Here is a 20,559-nt window from a genome sequence, read left to right on the forward strand (position 1 = left end):
ATTGTAACTGCAAAGTGCCCATAGATGAATAGGCTACAAGGACATCCAAGAACCTAAAGTATATCCATTCATAAGCAAACTCACTGATGAAATTCCAGTATCAGAGAATGAAATCAAGAATATGAATAATAGTTGTCATTTAAAATAATGAAACACTGTCTCACGCTAGTTTTTTTTGGAGACAATTTTGTAAAGCTGCATATATAATTTCAAGGGGTAAATAGAACAAGTCCTACAAGTTCCTAGACCAAGCTGTGTCAACTGTAGCTCATGTAAAACTTTTACTGCTTTATCTTTGAAATCCTGTCATTTTATATTGCTCAGAAATCACCAGTCTGGACAACAGTGCAACAGCATAATACATTGATAGCCATCCATTTATTTGGCAGAAGAGAAATTGAAAATGGTTTTAGAATCTTTCTTGGGCCAGTTGTTATGGCCTTTTTGAATTGTTGTATTCCTGCACAGGAGCAAACGTTTGCCTGAAATCAGCAGACTAAAAAAATTTGAAGCTTGGAGATTAGAATACAGATAAAGATTGATAATAGTTGTTGAATTTTCAGACAAATCCTTTCGGCCATGAATTACATTAGGTGTTTGTCGCTGCCATGTAGTGATAGTGTATCTGTCGAACTCAAAGCTAGCCAGAACAGTGTATCAGAACAGTGTATACAAATTACTTAGATATCAGTCCTCCAGAAAGTAACAGAAAGCTTTAAAAGAAGAGGCAACACAAGGTCTCCAGACTGTGATTAACCTTTACAAATTTTTCTCAGGAATGTGTACATTGTTAAAGATGTTTGACACAATAATGTTTTATGCCTTGGGAGAAAAGGGTGTTGATACAGATTATTTGCTCATAACTGTCTGTCAAATAGGAGACAAGAATTATTTCAGAAATATTAGGTTACAGAGATTATAAAAGGGTAATATTTAGCAAGTTCTTATACAGCTGAATGTGCAATGGAAGACTGCTAATACAAAATCAATATACTGTACATTAAGAACTCCACAATATATATTAAAAGGATTACAAAAACAGAAAAATGATAAATTGTTATTAAAATAGAAAAATAAAATTCTCAATATTATAAATATATCAGCTGACTCCAATATTAAGAAATTTATCAAACACCTCTTCACCTTCCGCATCATGATATCATCATCACAGCAAACAACATACTTCAACTATTTATTGGATATTATGTCTTTCATATTAACTGGAAAATGATGTAGCCAATCCAATGGCAACATTGCAGCCTTACAAGCCATTATCTAGAACTGAATCAGAGATATCAGCCTCATTATAACCACCACACACTAATAAATTCATAATCCACATACATTAACTTTTTACACAATATGAAACACTCAATCTACTAATTGACTTAATGCAGTGACAGAAAAGTCAGCCCAATTGGACTACCTGCATAATTACCAGCAGCCATAGTGGGTCCCATGCCAATATTATTATTATTATTATTATTATTATTATTATTATTATTATTATTATTATTATTATTATTATTATTATTATTATTATTATTATTTCGGTTTATATACCGCCCTACTCCTGAAGGACTCAGGGCGGTTTACAAGGCAAAATTTAAAAACAATACAATATAAAATTAAAATAAAATTAAATTAATTCTAGCCCCAAAAAATTAAAATCACATTTTAAAAACATTAAACCCCTCAGTCCAGACCAGATAGCTCAAAGAGCCAGGTTTTTAGGTCCCGGAGAAATGAACGAAGGTCGGGGGCAGTCCGGAGTTCCATTGGCAGTTGGTTCCATAGGGCAGGTGTGCCCACAGAGAACGCCCTCCCCCTGGGGATCGCCCGTCGGCAATCCTTGACCGGCAGTACCCTGAGGAGGCCCTCCCTGTGGGAGCACACAGGACGATGGGAAATTGACGCTGGCAGCAGGTGCTCCCTCAGATAATCCGGGCCCATGCCATGTAGGGCTTTATAGGTCATCACCAGCACCTTGAATCTCACCTGGAGGGCAACTGGAAGCCAATGCAGCTCTATTACAATGAAGTACAATAATAGTACAGGCATCTTCCTAATAATCCACCTTACACCCCATTATCCCAAATAATAAAACCATAATAGCAACTTGTTTCTTCCTGAGGGCCACAACAATATTTGCAGCCGCTTCAGCCATTACTATTGTGTCGCAGGTTCTGGACCGCATGGACCGCATGGAAAATGCCAGGCAGATGAGTGCATCATGTCAACTCTTTATTGTAGTCAGACGGAACTGGACAATAGGGCTGACTGACCCCCTTATATACACCCAAGGCCAATCCCTTTATCTGAATTTCCCGCCATCTGCGGGCCAACCAATCCTTTCTCAGTACAGCACCACCTGGTGGTGTGAGTGGCTACTGCTATCATGATCACCCATCTATATACATAACAATTACCATTTAAAGAAATCATTGCACTATCAACAGGTCAACTCGGAGTCATAATAACAATAATAGGATTAAATCAACCAACACTAGCCTTTCTCTGTAGAGCCGCCCATTCTTTTTTCAAAACACTTGTATTCCTACACACAATTTCATTTATTCCCAACATAAGAAATGAACAAGACATTTGAAAAAGAAAGATATGCCTTGCTTCTCTGGATTTTACTTCTGGAGATACAATAATTATCTCCCAGATCAGTTCATAGGCGCCAATAGTAACACTAATCACAACAATGCTTTCCACCTTGTACGTTCTATGAATTATTCACTTCACAATGGGTAATTTCCCATGCACAAAACAAACAAAGAAATGCTCATCAAGTAACAAAAACCCTCACCAAACCCGTTTTTTGCCTAACTCTGAGATCAATCTTCATAGGTACAATGAGCAGACACTCTATCCATAAATAGCAACAACACTTACTATATCAAAAGCCATTAAAATATGCAGACTAAACATTACCCTAGATCAGGGGTGGGGAACCTTGGCTCTTTTATGACTTGTGGACTTCAACTCCCAGAATTCCTCAGCCATGCTGGCTCAGGAATTCTGGGAGTTGAAGTCCACAAGTCATAAAAGAGCCAAGGTTTCCCACCCCTGCCTTAGAGGGCCTTCTGTTATCAACAGACCTGCTATTTATATCAAGCCACCAAGCTACCCCCCCCAAACACTAAGCCTTTTCTTCAATCAACTTGCCTTCTTCAACATGCTCCACTGCACAATCCCAGTGAACACTACAGTTCAGGCAACAGATCACCACAGAATCCCTTCCCACAATAGTGACTTCTTTTCAAGCTGCAGGGTCAAAGGTGGGGTAAAGCTTTGTATCAAAGAAAATAAGTAAAAATAAACTGTGGATGTTGCAGAAGAATGCTTTTTGTTTTTGTAGTCCTGTACTTATAGTCCAGGCTCTGAGAGGTCTCCTTTAATTATCATTACTGCAAGAGTAGAACAAGTCATATTCTCAGTACTTGGAGGTGCTTATATTTTTTGTGTGTGAATAAACAAATAAGTTATTTATGACAGAGTTCTTTGTGCATAAAGAGAGTGAGGGCCAGTGAAAGGGAGGATCAATGTACAATTGGAATTCTGAACAGGAGTAAGAATGAAAGTTTGCAGTGAACTGATTTACAATATGAGAGAAGTATGAATGCAGTAACAGTATGCTTTGGACTTCATTTATAGCACTGGATGGGGCAAGACTGAAGCAGATAAAGCAGATTAATACTACTTGCTTACATGCAAGGAAACTGTGTTAAAACTTCTCCAAAAAGTAATTTTTCTATTATGTTAGGCACACTGTTAAAACTAAGGGTCAATATTACTTTTAGCATTTTCCTTTTTAAAAAAAATCAGTGATGTTCAATGTGATTTAATGTCTTATACTCTCTACCATTATCTGAACACAGATATACCATAATTTTTCTTTGGAAGGCTGATATCACGTTTAGAAATTCTGCCTGAGAAAAGCTTGTCTATTGCCATTAAGAATGAATGAATGCAGTGTCAATCCACAAACATTTCAATGTCAGCATTGATTAAGTACTTAAATGCAGTCAACAGTTTATGAAATAAGAAATTGCTTTAAGATAACATTCATTTCTCCTAAGAGTAAGTATTCTGATCATTGTGGTTCCCTGATTATCAAAAGAAGCAGAAAAAAGTGCAAAAGTACAATTCTCACTTGAGAATTGAGAACTGAATATTCCACAAGGAACATAAAAAACAAGTAAAAAGCAATTGGGTACTTAAGAATATTGGAGGGACAAATGACAAGGGTGCTGCCAATCAAGGAAATATCATGATCGATGTACTTGGCTCAGAGATTGGAGCCCAATGAAGAAAAGTAGGTATTTTCTTGATAGACCCATCATAATTTTGACAATATCATGGTTTGCTGCATGCACTACTGCTTAAGATGTTTGTCTAATACGAAGAAATAGGGACAATAATGAATAGGGGAAGAATGTATGCAAACTAAACACAAAGTAAACCTGGCATGAAACCATTTTATTGGTATGCTCATGTGGAGAAAGGGAATGAAAATCAAATTGCAAAAGCAATATATGAAGTATGTATTAAAGGGATTGAAAGAAAGACTGAGGAACTTGAGAAATTGATTTGGTGAAGCTGTGGAAAAGATGTGAGAATTTTGAAGAACAAAAGGCATTGTAGTGCACAGTTGGAGCCTCAAACATCAGAGCCTTGTTGGCATAAAGGTGTGGTAATGTGATCAGTTTGGTGTCCTTTTGTTCATGTTTTCAAGGTCTCTAGTATTTACTTTTGAAAAAAAATCATCGACCAGACTTATGTATTTCAAGTATGGTTGTATCTTAGATAGTTACAAATGTTTTATGGTCTTGACAGATTTATTTTCCTTTCTTGCACAATGGCTTCTAATGTAGAGTTTATCTTCCCACTCCTTTACAATAGACAGATCCTGTCATGGTTCCGATGAATGAGACAAATCAAACAAATTGAAGGCATATTATTTATCTAAAAATTCTTAGTAATGAAATGAAACATCTGCATTCATGGAGGGATGCCAGAATCTGAAATCTCCTCCACCCAAACCCATCGTAACACACAAACAATCCTCGCCCTTATCTACACGTCATAAATCACATTATCCAATTAGTTTCACATATGAGGTCTCTCCTCCCATTCTGTATGCAGGCCTTCTTATCTTCTCAAAATAGTCATTAGAAAAATTCCCTCCCTCCAAGATTCAAAGTAAAGCAGTTTAAACAAAAGGCTGTCTCTTACATTGTCAGTGCAAAAACATGTCAATGTTTGCAGCATTGACAGATGCTTTATTATTGATTCTATTCAGTTATTGTATAGACTGCAAGGTCCTTTTCTTCATTAGTCACCACCTGATTAGCCCTGTGAAGTTCAATATTTTGTTTTATGACACTTGAATCCTTTTACTTTTGTTTGTGTTGAATCTTGTTTTTATCTGTGTAATGCACTTCCCTGGTTCAAAGATGTTTTCTTAGAATTTTCCTCTTTTCTTTCTTTCCTAAATAAGTAGAATCATTGAACATCATCAGCAAAACAAGCCACCTCTCTGTATATCCTGAAGCCCAAATCATTTATAAATCTAAGAAGCCCATCCCAGGATAGATCTATGAAGGTTAACTTCTGGTTAATGAATGAACCTTTATTATGAAAGTACAATATGTGTACAGTGAGATTGGCTGAGCCTCCCTTCGTGCCCCCCCCACAACTCACAGTGACAACAAACCCACCATCTTGTTAAATTCTTTGGTGCAAGAACTGGCCATTTATTCCTTTTTTTCTACATTTTACTTCATAACTGATGAATAAAGCTCCAAGTAATTCCAACAAAGCAAGCTTACTCCCACACAAGAAACATTTTTACTGTAAATTGCAAGTCTGTTTGCTTGCCTTCCGTTGCCTTCCCCTCTTTTCCTGTTTTTTCACTTGCTCCACTATTATTGCTGGTTTTGTGTTTCTTATTGTTTAGAATCATACAAATCCTTCAAAATAAATGCTTTGAAGTCCAGGGGAACACAGGGGCAGCATTATTTTGTTAAAGCAGTGTCATTTTTTCCAGATTGATTGGGTTGCCTCATCAGCTGTTCCTGGGTGTGTTTTTGTATGCAAAGCCCTGTAACTTTTATATTTTCTATATATTTTAAATGCAAATACCTCTTGATGATCTTTTTATAAATGGTGGTATGAGATTGCATAGATACTAGTAACAATACATAAGGATGATAAATGAAACAATAAATTCACACCTCTGTATATATGAAACATTCCTCTATTGAATTTCTGCATCCTAAATGTTTAGTAGAAAAAAGGGCAGGCATGGCAGATAACACACTCAACAGGTCAGAAAATGCTGTAAATTGAGGCATTATTGCTTTAAGTGTCTGGTTCAACTGTTGTATAGCTCAAAGATAGCACTGCATTGTTATTTGGGATTGTTAAATGTTGAGGACCTTGATACAGCCCTGAGTCTGAAATAATGCATAGGGAATAGGTTGCAAAAAAGCTTCCATGCTTACCTGTTAGGTCCTTGTTTTAAGGCTTTTGAAGTTACAAAGCTTTCTTCTTTTATTAGTGCATAATCCTGCCAATAGTAATTCATTTGATGCATTATTTAATTGTACCTTAAAACTGGTGTTTGCGTTCCTGGAAGTTTACGTAAATTTTCTGAGATTTAACAAAGAAGCTGCATTTTTGAAATGCGCATCTGAAAATGGAATGTTTTATATCTGAAAGCCTTTGCAAAGATGGTTTCTAATTTTCTATAGTGGTGCCCCTTCTTAGCTGAAAAAGAACCCATTTGTTGCTTTTTTTTGACAAATGCTGATGTTGTAAATTATACAGCTGTTCTTAGTATGGATTTTGCAGTAGCAAGAGCAATTTATAGGTAGAGAGAACTAATGCTGAAAGTAATTTCTTCTTGGTTTCTGTATTAAATCTATCATGTACAAATGCATTAACATTCAGTACTGTACAGGGCTCATTTTTTTATTTCATGGTCTCATAGCCTGTAAATACTTTCTGCCTACACTAAGCATATCTTTAATATAATTTAGTAAGGACATATTTAAAGGGACTCTTTCATTTGTGTTTTCTGGATTGCTGTGATTTAACATGGAAAAAAAATCTTATTTCTCTCTTTGCAGTGCAGGTAGTTCTTGCTTAAGTACCATTTGCTTAGTGACTGTTCAAATTTATAATGGTGCTTAAACAAGTGACCCGCACTCACGACCATTGCAGTTTCCCCACAGTCACGTGATCATGATTCCGGTGTTTGGCAGCTATCAAACTCTTACGATAGTTGCAGCATTCTGCAGTCATCTGATTGCCATTTGCAACCTTCGTAGCTGGCGTTTAACAAGCAATGGGGAAGCCAGCAGGAAGTTGCTAGCTGTGGTTGTGTGAGGTCTCACTTAATAACTGCAGCCAGGACTACTGGAACTGCCATTGTAAGTCGGTATGGTCATATGATGTTTCACTTAGCAATAGAGTTGCTGATCCCAAGTAGGGCCATTAAGCAAAGATCACCTGTATATATTCTTCTATACCAACATGCTTTTCTAGCCATGGTAATGGCTATTTTGCTCATATAAAAGAAAACTAAAGAAAAATGTGTTACGGGTCTATAAGAAAATGGGAGGGTAAAAGCAGTTATTTACATTGGAGGAGAAAGTACCTTTGTTATAAGCAGAGCATCTTGTGGTTTCATTAAAAAGGGCTAAATGAATGTTGCAAGGTCATGAGGCAAGCTCTCCTCTTATATATGTGCATGAGATGCCATAGTACACATGCGGAACGATTGTAGGTTATCTTTCAGTGTTCATTAAGTCATTGGCTTCCCTGTGAACACCACAGGTTGAGGCCAGACCCATAGAACCTCACTAGAATGTTTTGACTAGTAGGAAAGGACAATATGAGAAAAGTCTCAGAGCAGGGAATAAGTTGTTTGAATCACCCTGGTATTTTATGAACACCACCTAATTTTTGTTCCAGTATTACGTTTAAACACAGTGTTGTAATAGATATTTGGAAACTGCTCTGTTACACTATAAGAGTTATACATAAATAAACAGTTCAAATAATCTGAAAACATTGCCTTTTCAGATCTGAATATCTACTTCTGTAACAATTTCAGAGAGTTTTACTTCTGATACCAAGACTGAATTGACTTGGAAAAGCAGCAGAACCATCTGCCTTCAGAGTCACTGGGTCATCAGAAACAGATTTTTGATTAACTTAACTACAGTGCTGGAGTTTTTTGTTTTGTTTTGTTTTCCTCCCCTCCTCTCATTTCTTGTCTCATGACTTTTACATTTGTTATCCAGAGAGCTGGTATGATCTTGTTTTATTATTTTGTAAGATGTTCTATGAATCTTTCAAGCTGAAAAGTGGCACATAAGTGCCTTACATCAGTAAGTAAATAAATCAGGAGTTTGGTCCTTAAGACTTGCAAGCTTTTAAAATATTAATCCTGGCATTCTCAGTTGGGACTGGAGGTAGATAGGTAGTATTATAAAAGATAGATATGCATGCTGAGGATTGATCACACTCTGGTATCGCTATTTGGTACTGTTGTAGCCTCCAAAACCTCTTCAAAGCTGACCTATGTGGAGAATATTAACTTGACTGGGAATACTCTACCCAATGTATCAACCTAACGATGCTCTGCAGATTTTTTTTCCCCAACCAGTTTCAGGAAGATTATCAGTCCTATGGACTGTTATAAGTCAAATTACAAATTATGAAATAGTAATTTTTGAAAGCCATCTTCTAGGTGCAGAAAGCATTGAATGCACAACCAAAACATCAATTTTGTGGCCTTCAGTGCCACTCAAAATAGATGGGGCTAAAAGGTTGGATCATTTTTTTTTTCATTTTTGGAGAAGAATTTATGGGACAAAAGATTTCAAGCTTTGCAAATGCATAAATCCTCCTTGAAACTCCTTTGCCAAATACCCTCCCTATTTCTTAGTAGGGCTCATTTGATGCAACCTTGAGGCTACTTTTCATGATTTGATCTTGTATCAATGACGCTGCTCTCTACCCACCTCTTTCTCCAACTATCTTTTTCCTTAAATTTTATTTTCAGTATGGAAATTTTTTCCAGTCCTGTGTTGAAGGTGTAGCAAATGTTCTTGGATTAGATGTAGATAAAACAGGAAAAGTGGGAGGCAGGCAGTGAACTAGGATGGAGGAAAAAATGATTCCTAATGGGGAATCAAATAAAGAAAGTGTGGTCTGAAAAGAGAGTTTGCCAAGGAGCAGAAACTCAGAAGAAATGGAATATTGTGCATTAATAGATAGGTATTTGGAGGAAGAAAGTTATGAGTTTCCCAGAGGAAAACCGGCACAAGAAACCTGATGGAGGAGCTAATTGCCTTAGTTTGTATTTATATCCTGCCTAAAACAAAATGCATTGAAGCAGTTTTATGAAGAGGAAAAGAAATAAAAACAAGAGGGGGAGGGGGAGGGGGAGGGAGCATTAGGCATATGCAAGTATGATTAAACTAAATAGTATTTTAGACAGTAATTAAATTGCAGAGATTTTATAGCTGAAGACAGAAAGGTACATTTAAGAATCCAGATAGCAATTTAGAAAATGATATTTTTACAGGGGAAAGACAATTCATTTCTTAGTTTTTCTTATATTGCATAGTATGCAGGTACAAAGCAGAAATAAGTTAAGGGAATTCATTTATGCATGTGTGATTAGGAAAAATTAGATGCTGCATTTTTACAGCTTTTTATCTATTAAGCAGGTGCCAGTATGCTGTAGTTAATACAATATACCCCAGACTATGTTATGGAACCATAAATACTTGCCTTGAGATCTTTTGCTCTCTGGAAATCTTTTAAAATTATATTGAGTTGTGTTTCTGCTCTAACAAGAATGTGTTCTGTAGATAACCAACATTTTCCCCCCTTGCTTCTTTGCCCTAACCCTCATACCAATTTGACATCCGGATACTATAATTCTACTATTTTACCTCAAGTTCTAACATCACCTCAGTCATGCACCTGTTAAGGGGATTAGACAAGTGTTCCTCTCTGAAATAAAGAGTAAAAATATTGGCTTACTTTAAGGTACTGAGTTGCATGGCCATAGAATCTGGTTTATGAACAACAGGTCAGCTTAGAGGTTTTATGCTTCTTAATGTGAAATTGGCCAGTTAGCAGAGCAATGGGAGAAATTCTCTTCCTTCTTCTCCTGGTAATCCAGTATCACAATTCTCCTGACTCATATTTATTGGATTTAGTGATTCCAGTTTCTCCATTTCTTGAAAACACTTTAGTGTTTTCACAAAGTCATATCATTAGTGCAGGGGGTCTTCCAACCTGGGCCCATTTATGACTTGTGGACTTCAACTCCCAGTATTCCTCAGGCAGCATGCATAGCTGAGGAATTCTGGGAGTTGAAGTCCTCAAGTCATAAAAGGGCCAAGTTTGAAGACCCTTGCATTAGTGGCTTTGAAACTATAATTTATTATAGATTGCTCCTTCTATATTGTGCATCAGCTATTGAGGAGAGATATTTAATTTATTCCTGCATTTTTCTCTCTCATCACTGATGCTGTAAATGTTTACTCAGAATTAAATTTCATGTCTGTGAGAAAATTCAGAACTGAGAAAGAAATGCAAACACATTATCCATAACTCATCTGGCAAGGGCAAGATTATACAAGGATTTGTTTGTAAATATGTGTCCAGAAATCTTGTTTTTTAATTTTTGTGTCAAGAACTAAATTCTTGTTGGACATGTATGACCCTGAGAATAGAGTTTCAGCTTAGGGAGTTCAGTGGGCAAGGAAAATATAAATTTCTCTGTGATTTAAGGTTGAGGATTCATTCCTATGAAAGGAAGAGAATTATTACACATTCTAATTGCTAATTCCCTATTTTTTTGCTATTTCTATCATAATCTGTTTATGAGATTCCAGATGAAACTGGCTAGAGAAAGCTTTGATTTGGCTGATCCAGGAAAGTGTTCTCTTGAGTAATGGTGTCAGAACCCATTCCTATTTCATTTCTATCCCCTCTGACCAAAAATCAAATCTCACCTTTTCCTGAGTTCTACCATACTCCCAAGGGGGAGGGGGGATGTGCCCATGGGTTCATTGCCTCTGTGTCCTCTATCCGCTACAATGTAAAATTTTGCTTCCTGCGTTCTCTCTCTCTCTCTGAACTTTATCTCCCTAAACTGTCAACTAGAACAAGGGAGGGAATAAGGAATGTAACCTCCGTGTTTGGTTTATTTCTACGCTGTCAGAAGAAGGTGTGAAGAGCCGCCCGACCATCGCTGTGTGAACTGGAAACGGGCCGATGTTATCTCCCCTTTTCCCACAATGGACCTAAGACCTGGGGATTGGCCATCCCAGACTGGCCAGGTGGACTATGGGGTGGAGTCTTGATTGGGGATACCTTAACCTATCGTTATGTGTGGGAAATCTCAAATCCTGTCTATTATGCCTGCTATCAACTACTTTTAATAAAAGTTCCTGTTGGAAGAAATCGTTTCCAAGAGTTCTGCTTTCTTAAGATGTGGGATTGAAGTGGGTCCTGACAAATGGCCAATTTCAATGGTCATTTCAAAAAACAACAGACAAAATCTGTTCCTATGCCTTTTACACAAGTTCATTTCCTTTCCTCCAAGGCTTGTTACAAGCTAGGAGTACCATGTGCTAGAAGGGAACAAATCAGTTAATGAGCACTTCTTATTTAATTTATTACCAAAAAAAGGCTGATCAAATTGAAATAATTCATTACAAATTATTTGTTTGAAAAAAAATGATCACAGCTGGGCATGTTTCAAAAATTATATGGAAAGAGTCTTTAAAGCAGGCCTGTCTGTTTTAGGGCCTGAGAAACTTGTAAAAGTCAACCTCTTGAAGCAACAGCATTTCCTTCCATGCTTGAGCAGGAGCTTAAAAACAGCAGAGTTATCCTACTTGTTCTGGAACAGTTTATCCTGAATAATTTTTGAAAGGTGCATGTGGATAATATTAAAAATAATCATCTTGTCTTTCCTGACAGGACTTAAAATCTAACAGTCACCGAGACGAGATTGCTGCAGCTCGGGCTTCTCTGAGGGAGAATTCACCTCTTCTGCATTCAGTTTGCTCTGCTTGCTTGGAACATTCTGATGTCGCCTCTCTCACGGCCAGTAAGGACTCTGTTTGTAAGGAAATAGAAAATGCTCTTGATGTCATCTCCAATGCCTCTCAAGGAATTAAGCCTCCAAAAGTTCAACAGGTGCCGCAGTCAGCCTCTCTTGGAAGTGCTCTCAATGAACTTGAGGTAGGACGATCACGTTTTCTTTCAGTAACGTCATTTATTTTAAAGACTTGGGTTTGTTAATATAGAAATCCCATTTTGTTGAGTTTTTTGCCCAGTAGTATTATTTTAAACCCTCTACCCTTAATTTTGGTGAATAGCAGCCATGCCTTCCTCTTTTTTGTGGGAAGGTCTATTTTCTTTGTCCCCTGAACATTAGGGATGATCCATGAGTACGGATACAGTAGCTCAATGGTTTTCATTATATTTATTGTACTCAGTTACTTTTCAAATTTGGACTTAGCGCAACCAGATGCTCCTGCTGGGCCTCATATCAAACTGATAAACAATCAACCAAGTAACAAAATCACAGCCCTACAAAAAATTTTAAAAAGGGAAAATCGAGCAATAGTATCAAGCTATTTTCAAGCCTGTTTTCTCATGAAGCTCATTTTTAATTCTATTTTATATTTTCTTATTATGTAACTAATGTGTACGTGCAGACAACATTAAGGAATCAGCACAGCAACAAAATTAATCAGTATAATAATAAAAATAAAAAGCAAAATTAATAAAATAATAAAAAAAACAAAATAAAAAAGCCAAAGGAGAAGGAAAGGGGAGCAGGAAGCTTTGTTACAAACTGAAAACTTCCAAAAATGTCAACGAAATTGCTCAGAATCCATTTTTTTGCTCCTTTGTCCACAAACAAAACTAATTCAAATGTTGATAGCATGTCTTAAATTTCTTTGTTTTATTAATAAACATTAACAATGTTTATTATTTCCAGTCCTGCTCATAACCCATATCCTCTTCTTTCTTTAGTCTCCTTTCTCTACATCATACATTTGTTCATTTATTTAGTGCATGGCATACATTGTACAAATCCTGTCCATCATCATGATCTTTGCAACTTCATGTTCTTCTTTCTTCTTTCTCCATCCACATATCACTGCATCTTCCACGCTCCATGACCTTCCTATCTAATGTCTAGCTGTCTAGCTTCTTACCACCTCCTCCTCCTCCTCCTCCTCCTCCTCCTCCTCCTCCTCCTCCTCCTCCTCCTCCTCCTCCTCCTCCTCCTCCTCTTCTTCTTCTTCTTCTTCTTCTTCTTCTTCTTCTTCTTCTTCTTCTTCTTCTTCTTCTTCTTCTTCTTCTTCTTCTTCTTCTTCTTCTTCTTCTTCTTCTTCTTCTTCTTCTTCTTCTTCTTCTTCTTCTTCTTCTTCTTCTGCCAAACTGTTTGCAAATATTCCTGTATTGCAGAAACCACTACCAATATGTTAGTTTTCTCTTTGCTCTTCTTTCCACTATTTATTTATATCTGAAAAGTCAAAATGAGAAACTTGTGGGACAGAGGTTGCTTAGATTTTCATTTTACTATATTTTTGGACTGCAGTTCCAAAAATTCCTTGTCGTGGGACAGGCTCCTTGGGCATGACAGAAGCTGCAGGTCGATAGGTTCATCCCTTGTATATTTATTTTTATGTATGTGTGTGTAAGTATACTACAGTTTGAGTAAACTCTCATGCTGCTCACAGGTAGCAATTTGGTTCCAGCAGCATATGCCATCTTGATGGGCTGCTACTTCAGGCAGAGGAATAACATTTTATTGTATATAGAAAGAGTAACCATGTGTTCCTCCTTGGACCATATTGTTAAATCACCTGTATTCATGGACTTTTCTATCTCATTTTCCCCCTATAATGTAAATCATACCTAAAGCTGGCTGAATAGATAAAGCAAAATTGATTGACTACTTAATCCTTTAAAAGTGTTTCATTTTTCTTTATTTATGTAAAAATGGCATTAGATAAGAGCCTGAAATAACCTTTGCTCTATGTTGTTTGTGCAGTGCAAATAAAGTGCACTGTCTAAAAGCTCCCTTAATATTTTTCATCCTACAAAGCTAGAATTTATAGCTGGGCAAAATCAGAAGTAAATCTGAATACTGCCAAAAATGTAACATTTTAATCATTCCATTGTGTATGTAATAAAAAGCACAATGTTGCAAGTGCAAATAACAATGGATCAATCACATGGCAAGAAGGCCCTTCAGCATTCTTTTAAAATTCTTGCAATATATTTTAATCAATTAAGCATAAATCCTTGTTGATGGTTTGGACTTTGCATATATTTCTAATTTTTAAAATTTGAGCAAATCTTGTTTCAGATTCAGTCTGCAGTTTTATTCAGATTATAGGAGTGCTTGATTAGAGTTAAGGTTAGGATTCTGCTATTCATTTGTTGCAAAATGGAAAAGCTCCTGCCTCAGATGGCTTTTCAATGGAATGGTATAAGGTATTTGTTAGCTCCTACACTTTTGCAGGTGTATAATGAATCTTTAAATGACAGTAAATTGTCATCACTATTTTATCAGTAAGGAGACAGACCAGTGAACAGGATTGGATTGTTAAAAGCACCACTGAAATGTATTTTGAGATTTGCTTTCCACGGTACGGAGATCATGGCATGTTATTATATTTCAGCATCATGTTTATTCATCTTTCCTTTAAAGTGAACAAAGCAAGTATGCCAGACCTTAACTCCAGTATCTTGAAACCAGTAGAAATATTTCTCCAAGGAAGTCTTGCTCTGTGCAGAATAATTATGGTCCATATAGTATGTGTGATTGTATAACTACTGTGGGAAATGTTTCCTGAGTGGAGGGTATTACTGCTAAGCCTGCCTTGCAGCTGCCTTGTGTATATAGTGCTTTTATTTTGCATTTTGATTTTACCGTATATATTATTTGTGGAAATGCAGGTGTTGTTTTTAAAAGCGATGTGGACATTTGGTAAAGCTCAGCTACATTAGAGATGGCCTCTTCCCATATTCGCCTACATACATTGTGAACAAAGAGACCTTTCTTTCTTTAGCCAGTGGAGATGAGAGAAAAAGCCTTTGCAGTTTTGGTCCTTGAAACAGGAAACGTGGTAGGGCTGCTTCCATGGCATGGTCAGAAAAATCAAGGTGGTAGCTACAACAGTCTGATTGAAGATCTACAGATAAAAAAAGGCAGAGTCTCAGTTGTACTGTTGAGATCCCCATTGTTACTTTTCTTGACCATGCCCTGTTGGCACTCCTGAAACCTTGACTGTTTTAACTGCTTCATTAAGGACTTTAGCAATTTACTATTCCTGGCCTTTCTTACTATCCAGTTCGGCTTCTGTAATATTTCTCCTCTCATTTAAGCAAATAAAGAAAAATAACCTATGAACCTGTAGGTAGTGGTGGTTGGGAGGGGTCTGCAGGGAGCAAAACAGTAATTCTCTTCCATTTAGGATTTCAGATTAAAATATTTGGAACGGGCTTTAAAAATATCTCCCCAAAAATATTTTTGGGATATTGGTTCAGCAAAAGTTAATTGATGTTCCTTTATCCTGAACTGAAGATTAGAATGTAGTGGCATTTATTTACCTTGTTGTATAAAACTGGAAAATTAGTGTTATTAGTGTTATTTTTGTTCAGCTTAAATGTTCTAAGCTTCTTAGGAGACGTTAATTCCATTGGACTGAGAAGCACAAATTACTCAGGCAGGGATATTAGAAAATCTGTTTAATCAGATCTGTCTGTGGGAAATGCTCACTCATTTGTATTGATTTCTTTACGGCCTCTTGGAGCTGATCAGTGCAGAGGTGCCCAACACAATGTAGATTCTTATTGATAAGCTGAGATGGATCTTTATTTTTTTTAATCTCCCTCAAGCTGTTAATTCATTTAGGAAGGAAGAATGAACTTTTCACAGAAATTGCTATTAAGTTTCCTGTCTGAATTGAATATTTAGTTGAAAGAATAAACACAAAATAGGATTTGGTGCTATTGTGTATTTTTTAAAAAAACACTTGGACAATCTTCCCAGGATTTGCCATGTTTCATGTGATAAACTATAACACCCATAATTCCCAGTCAGCATTGCTTTGCTCAGTGAAGTTTCTGAGAGTTGTATTTCAACACAACTGAAGGATTGGATTTTAGGAGAAGTCTCATTTGACCTTCTGACCCCACTGGAGCTATTGCCTTTGAAAGTGAATGCTTTGAACCCTAACACATAATACAACACTCACTATATAGTGAGCATCTCTAGGGGCTGAGTTTCTAACTCTGTGTTAGAGTTATAAGAGAAATAGCTCAAGATTGCCACTCCGAAATTTAAGACTTGGAGGTGCACACTCTGATTCATAAATCACTATGTGGAATTCCAGCCCTCTTTTCTATCAGTAAGGAAGATCAGAGATGGGGTGTATTTAGAGTTCCTACGATATCTACATGCTGCCTATTTCTCTAACAGCTTTTGGCTATTTACAAAGATGCAGTAAAAATAGATAGGAAAATAGTATTTAAAATATGATAAATAAAACCCATGAATGCAGCAGCATTTAAAGGCCTAGATAAATAATACCTGTGTGCTGAGCCTCTAGCAAAGAGCAGATTTTAATTCCAGTGGCACTTTATTCCATATTAAGTGTCTGCTATGGAGAAAGTAGAATTGATTGCCCTTGTCAAACATACAGGTGTCCCATTAAGGATCTGAGGGATGGTGTATAGATGTTGGATGTAGTCTCAGACAGGGTGGTTGGTTTCCAGGAGTTAAAATGAATAGTCAGCCATAGCATGAGTAGCGTGAACAGCATAAATACATACCTGGAGAAGAACAGGACTATGTTTGGGTTTTTAAAATATATTTTTAATTTAATAATACAAATAGTAAAAAGTATTATATAGAGATAATATAATAAAAATAATTCAAAGTAAAACAGTCTACACTGAATAGTAGCAGTTGAATAGCAAAACAAGAAATAACTTCTAAGCATGAATAAAACATAAAAACTTAATGTGAAAACTTTTTAGTAATACATTTTCCTTCCCCCTTTTGTTTATTTCTCCAATTGCCAGCCACAACTTAGATATATACTGTGTTCTTTACCCTAAACTTCCATAAGATTATTGCTAGTATCTGTTTGAATCCTATCATCTATTATTTTTCATTAGTCTCATAACTTTCTCTCTCAAAACCACATTGCAAATGTGTCTTCGTTTGCCCTGCTGTGTAATGTGTAATACATATGAGAGCCATTCTTGCTGAAATTTGATTAAATGTGTGCTGTGGATATATACTGTGCTGTCAATTTTGCCATTGCTGCATCTTCTTCAATTTTGGTCCCCCTATCTGACAGTCACTAAGGGACGCGGTGGCTCAGTGGGTTAGGACGCTGAACTTGTCGATCGGAAGGTCGGCAGTTTGGCGGGTCGAATCCCGAGTGCCGCGTAACAGAGTGAGCGCCTGTTACTCGTCCCAGCTTCTGCCCACCTAGCAGTTCGAAAGCACGTAAAAATGCAAGTAGACAAATAGGGACCACTATGGTGGGAAGGTAACAGCGTTCCGTGCGCCTCTGGCGTCTAGTCATGCCGGCCACATGACCACGGAGATGTCCTCGAACAAGCGCTGGCTCTTCGGCTTTGAAACGGAGATGAGCACCGGCCCCTAGAGTCGGAAACGACTAGCACGCATGTGCGGGGGAACCTTTACCTTTTACCTATCTGACAGTCAGCAAAGTTCTTTATTCCTGTGGCTGTTAATATTAGTGAATTGCAATATTTTTCATGTATGTTTTCTGGAATTATACTTACGATAATAAGAATATTTGGGATTTCAGCACAAATTTTATTTTTAGGGATTTTCTGAATATTTTGATGTATTTGTTTCCAATATTTAATGGGGGGGGATTGCATACGCATTTGCGCGCACAGGGGGGTAATGTTTGGTAAAGATTCTGCTGCTTCCTCTATGTCTGGCTGCAGGTGGCATGAGGGGTGTTGGAGAGACCCAGCCTTAGATTCCTCTTGGGAGAGTTGCCTCTTTAACATTCAGGTAAACATTCAGTGGTGAGATTCAGCCGGCTTGCACCAGTTCAGCAGAACCAGTAGCATTTTTTTGTTGCCCAGGCCCAGAATGGACTTCTGGAAGTGGCATCCACACAGAGAACCGGTTGTTCACATATCTGAATCTCGTCAATGGGTATAATTTGCTTGGTGAGGTTATTTGGTGGCATGGAGCAGGTATCTTCAGTATACATCTTCAACCCTGGCTGGGCAGGTGATAACATTTAAATGCTGACCCCAGGCCTGGAAGGCATGAGAGTCTGGATAGGGAGGAACCACCTCCAATTTAACTCTAGCAGGACAGAATGGACTTGGGTTTTCTATCATCCTGAAAATTACATCTGAATCAGACAGCAGTGGCATGCACACATTCATGCACTCCTTTGTTTGCTCATACTGTGTTGTACTGTTGTATGAGCTGCAATGACTTCCAGTTTTTTTTTCCTCTTCTGGATCCAGTTTAAGGTACTGCATCCAGTTTTGGTCACCACGATGTAAAAAAGATGTCGAGACTCTAGAAAGGGTACAGAGAAGAGCAACAAAGATGATTAGGGGGCTGGAGGCTAAAACATATAGGGAACGGTTGCTGAAATTGGGTATGTGTAGTTTAACGAAGAGAAGAGTGAGGGGTGACATGATAGCAGTGTTCCAATATCTAAGGGGCTGCCACAAAGAAGAGGGAGTCAAGCTATTCTCCAAAGCACCTGAAAGCAGGACAAGAAGCAACAGATGGAAACTAGTCAAGGAGAGAAGCAACCTAGAACTAAGGAGAAACTTCCTGACAGTTAGAACAATTAACCAGTGGAACAACCTGCCTCCAGAGGTGGTGAATGCTCCAACACTGGAAGTTTTTAAGAAGAGACTGGGCAGCCATTTGCCTGAAATGGTATAAGGTTTCCTGCCTGAGCAGGGGGTTGGACTAGATGACCTCCAAGGTCCCTTCCAACTTCTTCTTCTTCTTCTTCTTCTTCTTCTTCTTCTTCTTCTTCTTCTTCTTCTTCTTCTTCTTCTTCTTCTTCTTCTTCTTCTTCTTCTTCTTCTTCTTCTTCTTCTTCTTATTATTATTATTATTATTATTATTATTATTATTATTATTATTACTATTATTATTATTATTATTATTATTATTATTATTATTATTATTATTATTATTATTATTATTATTATTATTATTATTATTATTATTATTATTATTAAAACCCTGCATGGCATAGGGCCAGGTTACTGTATCTGCAGGACTGCTGCCTCTTCCTGGGATTCTCTGTCAGATAAGGGCACATTCTTGGCCCTTATCTTAAATGTTATTTAGCAGGACCTAAGAAACATGTCTTCTAAGTAGTTGTCCTTCCCCCAGCAATTCAGCACCCCCACCCCCTTTCTAGCTTTCCAGAAGACCTTAAAAATAACTTATTCCCCCAGACATTGGGATAAGGTAAAGCTGGAGCCTTTTGATTGTGATTGTTTATGTATCGGGGACAGTTGTGTTAGGGAAAGGTAGTTGTTTTTTTTAGATACTAGTGTTTCTTTTATGTTTTATCATTGTTGGTGTAAGTCTCCCAGGGCTATGGCACATGAGATGGGCAGTCATATAAGTCCCCTAAATGATTAAAAAAAAAGATTACAGTTCAGAATACTACTGCTAACCAGTGAAGCTATTTCAACATTAAAATAACTTGAAGGCAATGGAGGAATCCATGGGCCATGATAAAAGGCTCTCCTAGAGGCAAACGTTATGTGGCAATCCAGCATCATTGCTGGATTCCAGAGGATTCCTGGATTCAAATCTTTTCATTAATGGTGGGCAATTCTCAACCAGTTCAGATGTATCTGCTAAATCCAGATGAGGAGCCCCCAGAATCAATACAGTAATAACTCCATTGTGTCTGAATTCAACTTCAGTTTATTCTTCCACATCCTGGAAAAATAATCTTTTTCATCTAAGAGTTTCTATTGCTGCAGTACCTGTGTCCCCATCCAACTTGCTTAATATGGAATACTGGACATCTGCCAATAGTTGTTAAAATTAATCAGCTGCAAAAATAGCTTCCTAAGCAAGTTCCTCACCACCGTTTTTTTTAAGGTGGCAAAGAAATAGAGAGATCGTAATCACTTGAGGGATTGCAAGACACTGTCCTTAGAGACCCTTATAAGTTAATTGTTGGCATGACCATATTCATATGCCTTAGCTACTTATTAAGAAAACTGGAGTCTGGATCACACGAACAGTCTTGAAGAGCATCTGTGGAAGATTCTCCTTGAACATGCAATGTATAGTTAGAAGCAACTATAGTTAGAAGCAAGTAATCTCCATAAAGGACATAAAAATATTTTTGAGTACATGTTTTCATTTCTCATTAAAAATTCTTTTGTTTTTTCACTCTCTGTATGATCCAGTGTTGTAATACTTTAATT

The 20,559-nt window shown here is 37.2% G+C and overlaps 1 protein-coding gene across 1 annotated transcript in view; it reads left to right on the forward strand.

The window, feature by feature from the left end:
* CTNNA3 (catenin alpha 3) overlaps window positions 1-20,559 on the forward strand; it is a gene marked incomplete at its 5' end in the record, with an annotated part of 847,188 nt that overhangs the window by 154,580 nt on the left and 672,049 nt on the right. Inside the window, one exon of the mRNA XM_081329881.1 lies at window positions 12,028-12,291. Coding sequence (XP_081186007.1) covers window positions 12,028-12,291 — 264 coding nt within the window. The remainder of the gene's footprint in view (window positions 1-12,027; window positions 12,292-20,559) is intronic.

This window comes from Vipera berus (assembly GCF_964194415.1).
Source record: "Vipera berus genome assembly, chromosome: 5".
Lineage (NCBI taxonomy): Eukaryota > Metazoa > Chordata > Lepidosauria > Squamata > Viperidae > Vipera > Vipera berus.